At 32.8% G+C, this 18,584-nt stretch overlaps 1 protein-coding gene across 6 annotated transcripts in view; it reads right to left on the bottom strand.

Moving 5' to 3' along the window:
* Nucleotides 1–2,209: 2,209 nt before the first annotated feature.
* Nucleotides 2,210–18,584, bottom strand: part of Ppn (proteoglycan-like sulfated glycoprotein papilin) — a 72,267-nt gene continuing 55,892 nt past the window's right edge. For 2 of the 6 annotated variants that reach the window (XM_089075330.1, XM_089075329.1), the window contains exons 19-39: nt 17,857–18,456; nt 17,440–17,776; nt 17,206–17,330; nt 16,786–17,004; nt 15,985–16,383; nt 15,464–15,820; nt 15,034–15,210; nt 14,625–14,804; nt 13,825–14,004; nt 11,893–12,108; nt 11,649–11,819; nt 10,943–11,359; nt 10,391–10,603; nt 10,097–10,264; nt 9,024–9,263; nt 8,077–8,399; nt 7,780–7,930; nt 6,847–7,365; nt 6,190–6,345; nt 5,942–6,055; nt 2,210–5,832 (exon numbers count right to left, since the gene is read on the bottom strand). In XM_089075330.1, coding sequence (XP_088931456.1) covers nt 5,630–5,832; nt 5,942–6,055; nt 6,190–6,345; nt 6,847–7,365; nt 7,780–7,930; nt 8,077–8,399; nt 9,024–9,263; nt 10,097–10,264; nt 10,391–10,603; nt 10,943–11,359; nt 11,649–11,819; nt 11,893–12,108; nt 13,825–14,004; nt 14,625–14,804; nt 15,034–15,210; nt 15,464–15,820; nt 15,985–16,383; nt 16,786–17,004; nt 17,206–17,330; nt 17,440–17,776; nt 17,857–18,456 — 5,465 coding nt within the window. In that variant the 3' untranslated portion in view covers nt 2,210–5,629. Of the gene's footprint in view, nt 5,833–5,941; nt 6,056–6,189; nt 6,346–6,846; nt 7,366–7,779; nt 7,931–8,076; nt 8,400–9,023; nt 9,264–10,096; nt 10,265–10,390; nt 10,604–10,942; nt 11,360–11,648; nt 11,820–11,892; nt 12,109–12,615; nt 12,787–13,824; nt 14,005–14,624; nt 14,805–15,033; nt 15,211–15,463; nt 15,821–15,984; nt 16,384–16,785; nt 17,005–17,205; nt 17,331–17,439; nt 17,777–17,856; nt 18,457–18,584 lie in introns of all 6 variants that reach the window. The other 4 variants (XM_089075325.1, XM_089075331.1, XM_089075326.1 and 1 more) reach the window with 4 other exon arrangements.

The following is an 18,584-nucleotide window of genomic DNA, read 5'->3' as shown; positions in this document are numbered from 1 at the left end:
CGATCTGTTGGTTAGATATAGTACTCAATTGTATTACGGGATATTATGACAAGAAAACCATGTCTTTTGAGTTGAAACCTATAAAGATATTTATGTAAGATGTTGCATCCAGTATCTTACTAATCCTTTTTGTTTACTTAATTGTATTTGTTAAATTTAGTTATTATTCAAATTTCTGTCTGTAATGTCAGATAAATAATTCTTTGTAGGTTTTATCTAAAAAGATTTCTCGTGCCAGATGTGCTATCGTCTTTTCCATATGATCACATGACATTACGATGGCGACGATTACCGGGGAATAATCCTAGTTATATCGTGACTTTAATTAATATCATGCCTCTTATAAAATTGATACGCTATTCTACTTTTAACTCACACATTTATTATTTATTCACGGTAATAATCTTTCTTCGTATCTTCTATAAAAGAAAATATAATGGTTTATAATGGTTTTTTCTTTACATACAAATGTCTTTTTCAGCATTTTAAAATAAAACATTTTTATTTTGAATTATGTACCATTTTAATGCTAGGAATATACTTAGTCTTTTGGTTTTCTTGCTTGTGTTATTTAATGCCAATTTTATTGATGAATTTTGCCAACATTTCACCGATGGTAAGCATATGTTTGCAATACTGATTTTTTTATGAAAATTTCCATTTTCAATTTATATTTCTAAAGCTGTAGCATTATTAAAATGTATTTTACGATGCATATAAAAAAAGGAGTGTAAGGATTGTTGGATGATGAAATTTAAAGACAGCAGTCTTAGATTTAAATTCAAAAACGCCGTACTTACTGTATTGGAAAATATATTAGCATGTGGCTACGGCCAATTCATACCCAAGACAGATGGCCTCATAATTTTTAATAGCATTCTTATGATTATCGGCAGATTTATCGTATGCTATATATTGAGTAAGATGTATTATGTATCTACCTCTTTGTCAGATTACATATACGTACAAAATTACATATTGTCCAAACAAGTGCTGTCTGAAATATCTCTTGCACATGCTCTTGTGCTTTTCAGTTATGTTTCTTCGTATTAAAGCTGAAAGGAAAACATCCGAATCAAAATTTCAGGAGTTAATAGATCAAGTGAAAGCATATACGAGACAAAAGCAATTATTGCCGCATATGAAAAAACGTCTCTTGGCTTATTATCACTATCGCTTCAAAACTACTTATTTTCGCGAAAAACGGATTTTATCAGATTTAACAGGTTAATGAGACTTATTCTAAAGAGAGGTGAAAAAGAATGAGAGAGGAGGTACAACGAATAAAATTAATGACAAAATAGTAAATATCGATGTGTACTTTTTATAGAACCGCTACGTAAAGAGATTGCGCTTCAGTCCTTTCGACGATTAATCGAGAATGTAATAATCTTTAAGAATTTACCAAGAAATATTCTGCAGTCGATAATAAAGAACTTAAAATTTGAACTATATTTGCCAAATGACATAATCATTAAAGCTGGTAGTCACGGTGACTGCATGTTCTTTCTATCTTCCGGAACTGTTGCGGTTTTGACGCCTACTGGAAAGGAAGTTGGTTCTTTAAATATTCGATACTATAGAATGACTATAGAATTTGTTAATACATCGCGAAAAAGACATTTGTTCTTTGTTCATATTTTTTCAAGATATGTCATTTGAACGATGGTGCCCATTTCGGCGAGATCGCGCTTTTAGTAGCGGATCAACGAAGAGTAGCCAGTGTCGTCGCGATCGAAGTCTGCGAGGTATATCGGTTAGATCGTAAAGATTTTCGTCAATGTATAGACATACACAGCGAATTATTCGCGGAGATCGAACGCATTGCCGCGGAACGCATAGAAAGAACCATGAGAATCGAGGAGCAATATAAGCGTTTTTTAATGCGTCCGAATCGCATGCCGAATCTACGCAATGCGTCCGAATCGGCAAGAACCTGAAACCCACTTTACAATTATACATATATTGGCTCTTGTTTGTGTTGTTGGTTATTGTCTTTCGTGTTGATCGTTTATCTCCGAGAATTTAACACAACTCGACGAATATTTTCAATTAGTTTTTAATTAGTAATTTTATGGTAATATTAAACTATAATAGCATCTAAAATACCTTATTACATCCTTACCTTTATCAACTCAATCAGTAATTAGAAACGGGATTGATTTCACAAAATGGTAATTGGTTTTTTGTCATCGCAAAACAACAATCATTTTGACAGTATAATTATATATTTAAGGATCTTATGCATTATTATTGTCCACATCATAAAATCGTAGATAGTAGCATCCTCTCGTATATTTATTACTATTTTTAAAATTATATATATATATATATATATATATATATACGTATATAATCGTTATCTATATTAAAATTATATATATATATACGGCACTTAGAATTACAATTGTATCCGTTAACACTTCATGATAGCGCTGTATGAGCTCTATACTTCTATGCGTTGATATAATGCATGAGGGAAATGAATCATGAATATGTTTTTTTTTCTTTTTTTTTTTTTTTCTTTTTGACAAATTTTCCCTGGATAAAGAGATTAATTTTGTATCGAGACCCGTAGTATCGATCGTAATGAAATATCGCTGATATCGTAGCGTCAAGATAGGAAACGAATGCAATTGACTTGATTTTGTTCATATCATCGAGGAAGACAGCGGATCATTAGCAGATCGACAGTCGACGTTATTTTTTTAATGCACGAGATAAGTTCGGACGAATCCGTCGAGAATTGCGCTCTCAAGAAATCAAATTACAATTTAATTGTGCCGTTAGACGCGCCACGGTCATACCTACGTACCATCGGTAATCACCAACGGTACAAGATTCGTATCGCCCTTTCGTGATATGTGATTAGATGAAATACGAAATTAATAACGGCGGCAAGTCAAAGTAATGCGTAAAAATTATAAATCTGTAACATGTAAAATGGCGGGGTACACTCGCGGAGAGTGTATTACGCCTTGAGTCATACGTGTATAGATATAGTAATTACAAAAGAACAAATTACGGGCGATATACGTCCAAGAGATGCCTTGAAATTACATTCGCTTACGCTTCTTTATTTTCCCTCCGTTTTCTCTCCTGCAATTAATTCCGAATCTACGGGAACAATTTATCAACATCGATTACCTATGTACTTATTAGATCATTTTATCAAATTAAATGGATCATTAGTCTAGTGAAGGGTGTTGTTCGCTACATACTACTTCATATGTTTCTTGATCATATCTAAAGAAGAGCACAGAGGAGAAGAGTACTCAATACTTTTTCGTCGATACTATTGTTATTCGCGATTGAATGAATGAATGAATACACTCCCGAGATGAATTTAATCTACATTTTGTTTTTTTATGTATACGATGATATAGGCAGTATCATGAAAAGAAATATGTGGATACATGTGATATGAACTATTTACACTAACGAGACGTTGTATATATTCAGCACTCTTTCCCCAATTATTTCGAAGGTCGTCTAATAAGGCACTGCGTTTTACTATGACTGAATCGGTGAAAGTACGAAACAATCAGAAATTGTTTTACAAGTCCGCGATACATTAATTCTGATTTCGGTAACGATCTTACGACTTATATTTATAATGTGTATATAAATGCATTTTGATATCTTTCCTCTTTCCGTTTCTCTTTATAATTCGTATTTCTACAATCTATTTGATATATTAATGACGATGCTGCTAACGATACTAAATAGTGTATATAATAATTATGATTAAAACGTTTCAGGAACAGACATTAAATGCAGCAAATTTATGCACGAGTGCAATAGCTATTTGTTAGATAAGATAGAAGATTAGCTGTACATACATATTACGTTTATCATAAAAGATGCAACAATTTAAGAATACAACGCACAATTTAAGAATATTGCGAGTCAAGCGCAAAATTATATTGATATTTTATGCTCTGTTCGCATAAATAGAATTACACATTTTCATATTAGATATTTGCATAAATTTTACTTGATTATAAAAAGTTTATTTAATTAAAAATCAGGTTTACTTTTAGAGTCGATATCAGACAGGAAATCTGATGGATATTCATATTAAGTTTCGTGCTCGCCAGATAAATATATATTTCAGTACATACAATCCAAAAATTGGTCTGGAAGAAAATAAAACTTTTTAAAGATCAAATTAAATTACGTCAAATCAAATTACATTTATTTGAGGACATTTTTATCAAACTTTGTCAGACAAAACAAACATTTAAATAATACAATTCTCAATTCAATAAAAATTCTGTGTCTTCATTATTTTTGTTTCATTAAATATGACCAGTCGACATTACTATCGACATTACTCTTGAAAAGTAAACCTTTAAGATACTAAACACATTTTTCTTTAGAAATATTGTGTGTGTGTGTGTGTGTGGGGGGGGGGGGTAGAGAGAGAGAGAGAGAGAGAGAGAGAGAGAGAGAGAGAGAGAGAGAAGTAATGAAATTTTTGTCAGTACGCGTTATACTTGTACTTGCGAGAATACTTGTACGAGTATTTAAAAGAAACAGGTAACCTAACAATATTATAGAGCATATTGCATGACATATTGCGTAATAAACTATTTATATTAGATAATATAATGTGTGCATATATTCTAATACAAGTAGATACAAGTTTCATTTTTCGTTACACAGTGTAGTGTGTCCAACGAATAAGGATGTCACTTAACTTATCGTTAAATAATGTTCTATGCGAGAAAACTTTACTCTTCGCATATATCATTTCATTTTCCATTCTTATTTCATTTTTCATTCTCATTTCATGTTATATACGCACAACTAATTCTAGAATAAGAAAGAAATGGCTATGCTATATCGTTTCACATTAATAAAGATTCTTCAGATCGTATTTTCAAGATTGCGCAGGAATTATTAAAAATTTTAATGTTGATTTTATCAAAGAAATTTATATATATATATATATATATATATATATATATATAAAATTATACGTTTTTATGGGTTGTGTTTCACACCGTGTTGTGAGTTGTCATATTGTGTCATTTTACAATTATAATTTGAAGTATAATTATTGTGTGCGCGTGTGTGTATGTATGTGTGTGTGACGACACATAAAATATATTTAAAATGACACTAGTCACAGGAACAATATTTCCCGCGTATTCGATAATACGGTCTGTAAAACTATGCGCTTAATCGACATTGGTTACTTTGGTAACGCAAGATGTCGTCTGGAAAAGTTGCGACGTTTCCACACATTGGTTTAATAAAAACAAATTAATTATCCCGCCTAATATGGCTCCATTGGACTAGTATTCAGCGTCAGATCGTATATACATGGGCAGAAACGTCGAAAAACAAAATCGCGCAAATCGAAAGGCGCAATGTCGATTTTGCACGCTTTAGATGGGAATATCGAATACATACATATATTATACCTATGTATAAACGTTCTAAGGCTTTGGCAGTGATTTAACAAATTGATTATCCGGCATGTCCAATAAGGACAGGTGGGTATGCGCATTGTTTTTTCTTCTCATTTTCTTCTATTGCGAATCCCGCCGGTCACGATCCAGAATCTATTTGTGTTATCACGTGTGTCGGAAATACCCAAAAATCGATTTGGTATCACATCTTATACGAGCATTCGCAAAATAGATCTTTTTCTTCTTTTTGAGTTGTCAATATGGGGTCCTCTCGCTGGCAACTGGCCAGCTTCTGTACACGATCGACAGCAAAACTTTGCGTAGTACTTGTGCGTGCAATACTTGGCCGCCACAATAAGCTCGCAATTGGCAAAGAATGTGTTATCCTGGCAATGAGGATGAATAAAGATGCCTGAAAGGATCAATCGAGAATCAAGATTAATTAAACGGATATTGAAATATACTTACATATAAAAATATTGTAAATAAAGTATATTGATATAAATCAAAATTCAGTTCACCAGCTACACGTATGTCAACGCTATCAGAATCCGAAGAATATTCATTGGCCGCTTCACATCGATATCGGCCAGAATCCTCTCGATTAGCATCATTAATAATAAGTCGATTGAGTTCTAAAAATAAAAAGTTATGATTTATTATTCATTTATTCATTTATTTTATTACTATTATAGAAATTTCAATATTTCTGCAATGTTTGCAAAGAGAAGTCTTTTTTTTTTTGCAAACTATATTATTATGGCTTTACCAGAAATTTTTATTCGATTGTTCGTTCGAATGAGTTCATCATCCTTGTACCAAAGCACACGTGGGATCGGATAACCGTCTATGGTACAAGCGATGCTTACATCACTGCCTTCAGGGAATTGCGATTGTCCTGCTGATACGTTGACTTTGACCGGCACTGTATAAATAACATTAATCAATATTGTCAGTGCGTATAATAATAAGTAATAATAATTTTTTTCAATGAATTATAAATAAAAAAATTTGACGAAACAAAAGAACGTAAACAATCCATTTGAAGCATACTTACATCAGTTTTGTTTTCTTCTAACAATACGGATATTATATTAAATTCTTCGATTATACTTGAAATAGCCAATAAGCAGTAAGTTACCCTTAATGCAATCTTAGATAATACTAATACAATGCAATGTCATCAATTTCATAATAAGCATGCATGCGTGCAAGGAAAAGATATGTAACCAAGCGGATATAATTCGCATCATTATCGTGACGAGCAAAGTAAAATGTTTTAGAAAATTTTAGTTTAAAAAATGTGTTCACTTGGAAAATTTGATACGAAAGCTATAATATATCTACAGTTTAAATTTACTCATCACGATGATCGATGCGAATAAAATTGGAAACATAAGTATCAGTCATCATCACTCAGTCTCACCTTTGAATTTGGCGCTACCGGGTTCGACGGTGGTAGTTTCAAGAGGAACAACGCGAGGGATATGAGAAGGTTTTGAGGGACGAACAGGAGCGTAGGTTTGATACTCGGGAGATTGCGTTCTGGTAGGCCTGTAAGGATATTGTGGTTTTTCAGTGGTAGGTCTTTTTGGTGGTTGGACGAGATACTTGGTATACTCTTCCTGATCAGGCTTAACATTGTAGACGGGCCCGATCGCTTGCAAGGTTGCCGACCAAGAGGCCGGTGTACCGATTCCATTGAATGCCTGACATGTATATACGCCGAGGCTAGTTAAAGTTACTGAACGTATCAGAAGAGTATAATCAGTGTCTTGCTCATAATTGTCCGAGTACAGAGGCAACATTTGATCGCCACGCCACCAAGTAACAAATGGCCTTGGCCATCCCATGGCGTAACAATGTATAGCTATCGGTGAGTTCATCGTCACCGTTATGCGAGTATCGGGCTCTCCAATGATAGCGACAGGAAGTTGGTTTGGTTCTAAATAATGCAAAAAGAGGAACATGCGCGATGCTTAGAAAGAGAAATGTTAATTTCACCATCACCAAAAGAATTGTAAATTAATTTATATCCGATTCATAACTAATGCGAAACATATTAAATTCCCTTTATACCATAACGTCGCGATGTATTTGACTAAAACACAAACCCAACACTTTTATTGTCAACACGTTATCCACGGTATCATCTATATTAATATTAAATAAAAATAGAAAGATTCTGTATGTTACTTCAATATGCATCAAATGCATTTTGCAAGACATATCATTCATTAACGAGACATTTACAATAAAATTAGTGCAAATCCCATGTCAGTGGGATTCCCAGTGCTATTCTATTCAAAGTTACATTAAACAAAGATCACTTGCAAGATAGATAAATTTTTCTACATACCTGTGACGTCCAATTGGTATTCCGCTCTTACCGGTGGCCCTAAGCCGTTATCAGCAGTACAGACATAAGTTCCTTTATCATAAGTATATAAATTAATGATCTGAAGAGACCCATCGAGTAATATACGTCGTCTTTTTTCCGAAGGTCCAATCTTAAAGAAATAACATTTACAAAACATTTTCAATAAATCAGACTATGAAAAGTAATGGTGCGATTATGATCACGCGTTTGTCATACATTTCCAAACATTGATATACTTATTTACTGCCTTTGAGATGATAGAGTAACATGAATTACCAATGTAGTATCTTTCCTCCATGTGATAGTTGGTTTGGGAATTCCTAGTGCAACACATTTCAATGTAACATAGCCGCCTTCTTGTGCGCTAATGCGAGGTTCTTCGGGTTGTTGAATCGTCGCAGGTTCTCCACCATATTGTGGCTGGGTAACTATGAATCGTGGAGTCGTTGTCAAAAGTTCTTCCGGAGCAGGCTCCAGGCAAGATGTACCACAACCGCTGCTACAGCATTTCCATTCTCCGGGACAATCCGCATCCGTGACACATTCTTGCTCACATCTTGTACTGTTGGATACTCTTGGACAACGGCCGACTTTGACGACTACAAAGATATGTGTATACAGTATATGTGTGTACATACGTGTGTGTGTGTGTGTGTGTGTGTGTGTGTGTGTGTGTGTGTGTGTGTGTGTTTGCCCGTATTATTATAGAAAGTCCCAAAATTATCAGAGTACTTTCATTTTATATATATGTATATGTATATATATATATATATATATATATATATATATATATATATATATATATATAAAATGAAAGTACTCTGATAATTTTGGGACTTCCTATAATAATACGGGCAAATTTTTATAAAAACAGAATATACAATAATAATAATTATATATTTTCCTGTTTTGGGTGTATATTTTTTTATACGATTCTCTTTTGCGATAATATAATTCAATTATCTTTCTCTTTTTCTAGCCTTTTTAATTTTAAGAAAATTATTAGCTCGATCTATGTGCTGCTTGTTGAATAAATAAAATTCCTTTCAGATATATCTAAATATGTCTAAATATGTCTTGCTATTGATATTAATTACGATTTTACAAAGAATTACTTAAAAATTGATACGACAAAAAAATTATAGAATAGAATTAAGAGTGCAAAATGTATTAATATAACTTATTTTAATTAGTGCAACATGTATTGTTTACAATATGCTTACTCGACTGACAAACGCCTTTATATTCCGTGCCATCTTGCGTGGCGACCAGTGTAATAGCGCATCGAGTACTTTCAGGACAGATCTTTGCCCTACAAGGATCGACGCAACGACAACGTTCGCAATCTTGCGAATCCACATATTGCTCCTTACCGTACGGACAACGAATAATATTACATTCTTCCTTAGCTTCCGCACATTGATCTTTCGTATCCTTCGAATCCACATCTATTTCGTTACTTGCTGTAATCATAGGTAATCATACGAGAAATTAAAAAATTTTATCGTTCTAATGTGAGGTAAAAATCGCTCTAATATGAAATAAGGAAAGCTATTGACACATTTACATATCTGCACAAACGTATGGACACATCAACGCATTAGCATTGGAGAAAGGAAATAAGCGATGCGATATTAAAAATTGTTGTATGTATATCTTGATAAGCTTTTTTTTTTACAATTTAATGATTTGCATTGAATATCAGATATGTAAAAATTATGAAAGTCATTATTATGCATTAATTATATTTAAAATAAATTATACTAAAGAATAAGTTTTATTTAAATTCATATATATTTAAATTCATATATATGTAATTATAAAATGTACGCGCGCATATGTGCATAATTTTTTATATCTATATTTATCTTTGCGTTTGCAAATTTAATTTGAATCATTCATCACAGATGAGAAAAATCATTCAAATTTTTAAAGATGTAAATTTAATTACAATATAATAAATATAATATATAAAATATGATTAATAAGTATATATTAATAAATATATATAAAAAAATTTAGAAATACAAATACATGTATAAAGAGAAATTTCCAACAAAGCCTATAAAGCAGAAAAAGCATGTAAATATATAAATATATAAATATATAAATATATAAATAGAAATAGTATTTTATATATATATATATATATATATAAATAGAAATAGTATTTTATATATTTATATATATATATATATATATAAAGAAATTATTGCTACAATAAATTGCTGTAATAAAGCTAAAAGATGATATCTGCAAAACAAAAAGAATAAGAAACTCGATCTCCTGGACTTACTCCTAAGACAAGTATTAATACAAGATTCAAAAGTCTTGAATCTGTTGCGATTGCCACCGCATCCGGTATAAATAAACGCCCGACATGTTTGATATTCTTCGTTAAAGTAGAATCGTTTGGTGGTACCAGATGTGCAAGATCCAATATCAACTGGTTCTTTACAGATTGCTGTGTCATCATTATAAAAACTTATTCTCGCAGTAAACTCATGGTGAAAATTAACAGTTTTAATTTGAAAGAATAGTTGTTGAAAGAAAGAACCTTAAGAAGAGAGAATCAGATAACTGTACGTACATAAATTCGAAATGCTGGTATCATTTCCGGGAGGTAAAGGCTCTTCGTGATGTATGCAAATCGACTCGCATTCAGAGATCGTACTGAATCTATTAGCGTTACCGTCACATCCACCATAAGTAAACTCACGGCAGGCGCGTAAACTTGGTTCATAATAATATTTACGGAAAAGACCTCTGCACGGGCCGGAGTCCACGGGAAGATTACACATATCTGAAATTGGAAATTAATTAATCAAATTTTAATTAAATTAAGTCTTTTTAAACAATTGTCTTATAAAAAGTTAAGTAGCTGAAGCATAAACAAAAGAAGTGAAATTATTCTACACTTTTAAATTTAAATCTTAATTTTAATTACTAATTTTAATTAATTACTTAATTATTAAACGTTTACACAAACTCATTTTTTAAAATAAGATCTTTTATGTAACATGACTTAATTTGTATGCAATTGGTCGCTTGACGAAATCTTTCATAAAAAGATTTCATTGCAAAGTGGAGTAAGAATAAATGAGGATAAATGAGGATTGTATTAAAGTTCGCTATAATTTACCTTGTCCGTGAAATCTTCCGCAAAGTCGCTCACATTGTTCTTCACTTTCGAATCTGTTGGCATTTCCACCACAGCCACCATAAATAAATGCCTGACACAGTCTATGTTGAGCGTCATAGTAATATGCGGTGATACTGTTGTCGCAATCGCCAGACTCAACAGGAGCCAAGCAAATCGTACTTTTCGGTTCTTCGATCAACGAGGTCGTTGTGACTGGAGTCCGAGTAACCTCCGGTGGTGTAACAGGCGACTGCCGTTTGCACCTTCTCTCACATGATTCTCTATCCTGGAAACGATTCTTATTGCCTTGACAGCCACTGTACTCGAACTCGTTGCAGGAATCGGTGCGTCTGTCGTAATAGAATTGCTTCACAAAACCGTTACAAGGACCGATCACCTTTGGTAGAATGCAAGGATCTAGGAAGGAAATTTTCGTAATTATCTTTAAATATTTATAATATACTTTGTGATTCGTTGTAATTCCATAACAAATTTTAAATAAATTTTTTACATTTTTCATTTCACAAATAAATTTTATTTTACGTCCAAAAAGTTTCTTTATTAAATATTATTAGAATATTTTATATAACGAGTATATTCGGCAATTCTTGGCGCGCGCGTTTTTGCTTTTTTATATAAATTCTTTTATGTTATATTTATAGCATAAGTTTATAGTTTATATTTATTATATAGCTTATTTAAGTACCTTGAACTTCTCCGCAACGGTACTCGCACTCCTCACGAGTGTTAAAATTGTTGCCATTACTTTGGCAACCACCATATCGGAATTGTTTACAAACGCCATCACGACTATCGTAGAACCATTTGACTTGATTCTCGGAGCAAGGTCCGTGTTCATCAGGTAGGAAGCAGAATTCTATGATATCGGATAATATCATTATTTCATATCATTATTTATGAAGAATTTTCAAAATCGTTAGAAACCTTACCTAGCCGAAACTCGACTTGTCCTGGCGGGGATAATGTAGTAATAGTTGCCTCACACCTGTTGACGCAATCATGTTCGGTCATGAAATTATTTTCATTTCCGCCACATCCGCCGTAATAAAACTGTCGGCAGTGTTGCTCGTATGAATCATAGTACCATCGTTGCGTATAGTTGTGACATTCTCCCAGGAGAGCGGGCAAGAGGCAGATGTCTTGTTCTGTGTGTTCGTGAATTTAAAAATTAAACTTGTGCTGCACACGTTATGTTAAGTAGCTTAGTAGAAGGATTTTGCTAATTGATAAGGATCACACAAAATACAAATATGTACAGTGCAAGTTATAAGTTATAAAAAAGGAAACACTTTCTTATAAAGACACTCTTTTATAAAGAGTGTTTATGTTCTTTATTAATACTTTATTGAATGAGAAAGAGAGAGAGAGAGAGAGAGAGAGAGAGAGAGAGAGAGGGGAGAGAGAGAGAATATGCATGCATTTATCTTTCATTTTTTTTTTTATGGAAAAATAGAATTGCATACATGTATTACATATAATATACTCAGTCGTCAACTAAATATAAATTGAAGTTTTACTAATATTTTTTTGTGCATTGTATACTTTTAAGAAAAAAAAGATAGATCATATTATTAATACAATAGAAAGGAACAAATATTTTTGAAGTGAAAGAGGAAAAGTTTAGGAGGAAGGTAAGGAAAATAAAATCTTACCAATTTTAGGAGGACAATCAGATTCGCATGCATCTCTAGACACAAAGTTATTTTTATTGCCATTACAGCCGGTATAATAGAATGGCATGCAGCGATTCTCCGACTGATCAAAGTACCATCGAGATTGTTTCTCTATGCATGTACCCTCCGCCCGTGGCAACGTGCAAATATCTGTTAATCGCATTAATTATTATCCCATGCAGAGTTAGATTAGATATTAATTATTTGTCCCAATTATTTTAATTTTAGTTATTTTAATATATTTGTGTGTGCGTGCGTGCGTGCGTGCGTGCGTGCGTGCGTGCGTGCGTGTGTGTGTGTGTGTGTGTGTGTGTGTGTGTGTGTGTGTGTGTGTGTGTGTGTGTGTGTGTGTGTGTGTCACTAATTTTAAAATTCTTATTCCTATTGCTAGTTATACCGTTCTATTACTATTTATGAATATTTGATTCAAACATATTACTTATTAAAACTCATATTATATTAAATTTTATTCTTTACTACTGTCATATACTTATGTAATATAATATAATAAAGTTAAACATACAAATTATATTACACGTGCATATGTACCTATAATTTGTTGTAAAAAATTATATTATAATAATTATAATATTATAATTACTATATTATAATTATTATTATATTATATTATAATAATTATTATTATATTATATTATAATAATTATAATATTATAATTGCTATATTATAATTATTATTATATTATATTATAATAATTATAATTATTATAATAATATGAAACTTATAGAATAGAATATTCATTAAAAATATTATTTATTTTTTAATTAAGTAAAATCAGATCTATTCTGTTCAATTGTATAAAACAATAGCGACATTAAATATAAAGTGAGGTACAATTTTATTATATGAAAAGAATCTTATAAAAGAAAGATTTAAAAATTGCATAATTTGGCATTAATTTTTTTATTTTGTGTTGGGCAAAATTGTGCAAGTAAAAACATGCATACAAAACGAATTTTTGTAAATGACTGCTGGTAACAATTCAGCGTTTCATTGAATGTATTTTATTCGATCACCATCACCTGTGAGCTAATGTATGTTCAAGAAAGGAATAAGGAAACAAGTCTGGCGCTTTTTTAAAGTTAAATGGAAATATCTTTTATCAGATTGTGCGTGATATTACCATGAAGTGAATAAGCTCTTTTTATTTTTTTTATTGCTATCTATACCTTGCGAAGAACAACGCTGCTGACAGGCAGCAAGAGTACGGAATCTATTGGCATTGCCTTTACAACCACCATAAACAAATTGGCTACAAGTGCCACGCTCGATATCGTAATACCAGCGCAATGCCGACCCCGGACAGGATCCGGGATCTCTCGTCATGGCGCACACATCAGGCAGTTTTACTGCAAAAGTTTGTCCATTACGTGCAATCAGATTGGTTCTCAATGAGAAACAATAATTATTATTTGAAAGTAATATCGATGACGAGAAAATTTTAAATAAGCCCAACACACACGTACGAGAATGCTATTCATTCCTGGTAAATTTATACTCCATTTATCTTCCATTATACGCTGAGCAGACTTACACAGATGAGCTTATATATTGTAATTTCTTATATACAATTAAAATTATAAATATTATTAAGTTTCCTATATGTTATAAAATCTTATTTAGACTTTGTATCTTTTATATCTTTATGAAATATTTTAATTTTAATAAATTTATATTTGAATGCACATGTATACGGGATAAATGTGTGTTTAAATTAATTTTCAAGTTTAAAATTTAATGATAATTAACATTTAAAAAAAAATAGTAATTATATAATATCTCGTTGAGATATTTATCAAATAAGAAATGAAATCAAAGTCGCTTTAAAATTAATGCTTTAAATTCTCACTTTAAATTTTAAGATTAGTGATATGATTACGTAAATAAACTATATATATATATATATATATATACGCAAAGTAGTAATGAAATTTGATTGCAGATACATGAAATGAAAACGATAACTTACCTTTTCTTCGACCTGGTTGTAAACATTGTTGATGGCAAGCGATTTCTGTCGGGAAGTTATTATCATTTGCTTTACAACCACCGTATACGAATTGTTCACAAGTTTGCGATTCTCGACTGAAGTACCATTTTGTGAAATTGCCTGCACAAGGACCTACTTCTTTCGGTTGATCGCAAGGATCTATAAGGAATTTAAATGGCAAATTTATAACCGTTAGTTGTTTCGCATATTTTCTAAGATAAAGTTCATCTTGCATTAGATTTTATATCTAATTTAATATACAAATAAAGCAGATTTGCCTAAATGTATATCTGAAGAAAAGCAAAATGATTTAAAATGATCGAAAATATAATATTCATTATATCTATTAGATATAATATATTTTATATCACGGATAAACTTTGCTTACCTATGTCGTCTGGTGTAACGCAAAGTTCCTCGCATTCTTCTCTCGTTTTGAACTTGTTAGCATTGCCGAGACAACCGCCATAAACGAATTGACCACATTGCTTCCTGCCGGCATCGTAATACCACGTTGGATGATAACCTTCGCAAGGACCAGCGATTTTTGGCAAAAAGCAAGCAGCTGCCAAATAAATGAAAGATTCGTTGTACGAATACAATGTTTGCTATTACCATATCGAATACAAATAATATCCGTTTGTTCATAAAGAGTTAATTTTAATTTTAATTTTATAAAATAAGAAATGTGTACATTTTTAATGTTTAACGTAATTTTTAATTTAACAGGAAAACAATATGTTATAACAATTATAATATATTTTTTTACATTTTAATGTAAAAATGTAAATGTAAAAAATTCATATTCAAATAGCTACCTTTCCCTTTCGGTTGAACGCAAACCTCTTTGCATTCCTCTTGCGTTTTGAATCGATTTTCGTTACCCTCGCAGCCTCCATACCAAAATCTTGAACAACCGCCATAGTCGGTGTCATAGAACCATTTGACTGTAAAGTCTCGACAAGAGCCTCTATCCTTTTTCAAACCACAAGCAACACCAGGCATCGAAGGTGTCGTGAGACAACCCTCAAAGTTCTCCCCTTGAGCTTCCTCGATTCCATCCGGACAGCATCCGTACTGCGATGAATCGCAGGTGCATCCGGCAAAGTTTGGTCCCTTAGCCGGCGTTCTGCCATCCGAGCAGCATTTATATTTTGTGTTCTCGCATCCGCAACCTATAAACGTTATATATACGATATACGATATACAATATACGTTTTATATATATATATATATATATATATTGCAAAACATATTTAATTTTCTATTTTTCCTCAAGTTCAAGTTACTTTTAGTTATTCAATTTTATATATGTACTATATTGCATTGATCGTGCTACCTTGACCATGAGAACCCTTGGCGATAGTAATACCATCGGGACAGCATCCAAATTGATAAGTATAACATGGGCATCCCTCAAAATTGGGTCCACTAGCGGGAGTAAATCGATTCGGACAGCAACCATGAGGCGTGTATTGACAGCCGCAGCCCTCATTGTTTGGTCCACGCGCTGCCGTTGAATTATCCGGGCAACAGCCAAATCTCGTATACTGGCAGCCACAGCCGTAGAAATTTGGTCCACGAGCCGGTAGACTATTATCCGGACAACACTTGTAAGGGGTTGATAAGCAGCAACCCTCGTTGTTTGGTCCGTGCGCCGGTGTTACTCCATCCTCGCAGCATCCGTAAGCACTGTCATGGCATGGCATACGACAACCATAATTGTCCGATCCAAGAGCTGTGGAAACAATCAAAACGAACAGTCAAAGTGTTATATGATGAAAGATAGAATTATTATTGGATTTAGAATCAATCACTGTTATCATATTATCTCGATACTTTCTATCGATTATTTATTCGATCGATTAATGACATATGATGAGTTTGGCTAATAATAAGAAAATAAAAAATGGCAACAATACAAAAATGCTAGAAGTTTTTCTTCTTATAATATACACTTTTATTAATTAACAATAAAATTCTAATTGAAGATTAATTAATGATGCGTTTTAAAATATTAATAGATACGAGTTTCTTTTCTCCAAACAGTATATTCTGTGAATTAATTAAAAATTATTTTGAAAGATAATGCCTGAATGCCTAAAATTTGTCATAATTTATTTATTATTATGTAACCAACCCGCGGAAATTCCGTCAGGGCAACATCCAAAGTAGGACGCGCTGCAGTTTTCGGTATTAATGACACCACATCCTTCAAAGTTGGCACCGTTTGCAATGGTGATACCGTCAGGACAGCAACCATAAGTAGTATTTGCACAATCTTCGTGCGAAATAATTGATGTTGTTATTTCATATATCTTTGTTTGGAAGATTTCAGAAGTGACTTCTTCTTCGCAACCTTATCATAGCATATACCATTACTTAAAAAACTGTTATTTAACTGTTATTAGTTATTTAAAAATATGTAATATATGTAATAAGAATATCGCAAACAGTATTCAATAATTCACACGATTCACAAAAGGCAAAATTTTGAAAAAAATACTATTTACTATAATCTTTATTTTAATTATATGACGCAGAGAAACGATATAAATACCTTCTCCATTAGAACCAGAAGCGGCTTTAATGTTATCTGGACAGCAACCAAATTCGGTAACGTTACAACATCCTAAATAAGCTTTTCCGCTGGCTGCAGTTTCATTGTCTAGACAACATCCAAATCTATCCAAATGCACAAGCATTTGTAGAATAAATCATAAGATAAACATACACATAAGATTATACATTTAAAGAGTTTCTTTTGTAGAATGGAAACTAAATGGAAACTAACTCTGTTTCTTTACATGGTTTCTTGCATCCTTCGTAATCGTTGCCTTGTGCTATAGTAACGCCATCGGGACAGCAACCAAAGAGTGATTCATTACACCGAGAATCGGGACAACCCTTGTTCTTGGGACCAGTGGCTGGTGACACGCCATCGGGGCAGCAACCATAGCGTGTCTCGTTGCACGTTTGCGGTGTCGGACAACCTTGACCGAATGGTCCGTGAGCAGCAGTGATATTGTCATAGCAACATCCAAATGATGTCTTCTTACAGCTCTTCCTTGGTTTACATTGCCGTTTGCGTGCCGTTATTTCCGGAAAGCTGGTCGTCCATATTTCTGTGACTAAAGTCAAGTTTACGTTAATAATAGGAAAATAATAGGAAAATATCTACGTGTGATAAACATTTTTTAATATTACTTACTATGAGTCTTTCCGGTAAGATCGGTTTCTTCACTAATCGTAGAGGATGTAACTTCCGTCGTGGTGGTTTCACCGAATATCGTTGTTTCTTCGAAAGACATTGTTGTAGCCGGCAATTCAGTCGTTTCGCCTGTCAAAGTTGTCTTGTCCGACTCGGTCGTCATAATTGATTCAGTAGTCTCCGTAACTTCCGACTCCGTAAAAACTGTAATGGTAGTTTCGCTAGATTCTGTTGCATCTGACTTGACAGTTATACTTGAGGACGTAATATCGCTGGATTCAGTTGTCAGTTCAGTTGTCAGTTCTGTTATTTCAGTTGATTTCGTATTAATGCCCACGGGCTCAGTTGTCTCTTCTGATTCGGTTGTTTTCATTATCTCGCTGCCAGTAGTTTCAGTTTCACTCGATGGACTCATCTCAGAAACAGTAATTTCTTCCGTACTGCTAACTTTTGTAGTACTGTAACTTTCGTCTGTTTCACTCGATACCGTAGTTATGGTATCGGTACTTTGTTCCTCCGAATTGAAATCATATTCGCCTTGCACTTTCAATTCGGTTGTTAGCTGAGAAACCATTGTCGATGACATGTCAGTCGTCGTTTCTATAAGATATTATTTCTTTGTAATTTGCATTTTCGACTTGGTTGTAATTAAAATTATTTAATTTAGCACTTATATTGCAACAGAGAAATACAAGTACATGTATTCCGCATTATACAAAGCTACTGAA

The sequence above is a fragment of the Pogonomyrmex barbatus genome, unplaced genomic scaffold (genome assembly GCF_055798465.1).
Source record: "Pogonomyrmex barbatus isolate J1 unplaced genomic scaffold, ASM5579846v1 scaffold18, whole genome shotgun sequence".
Classification (NCBI taxonomy): Eukaryota; Metazoa; Arthropoda; class Insecta; order Hymenoptera; family Formicidae; genus Pogonomyrmex; species Pogonomyrmex barbatus.
The sequence above is the reverse complement of the archived record's forward strand: the minus strand, read 5'-3'. Positions and strand labels throughout refer to the sequence as shown.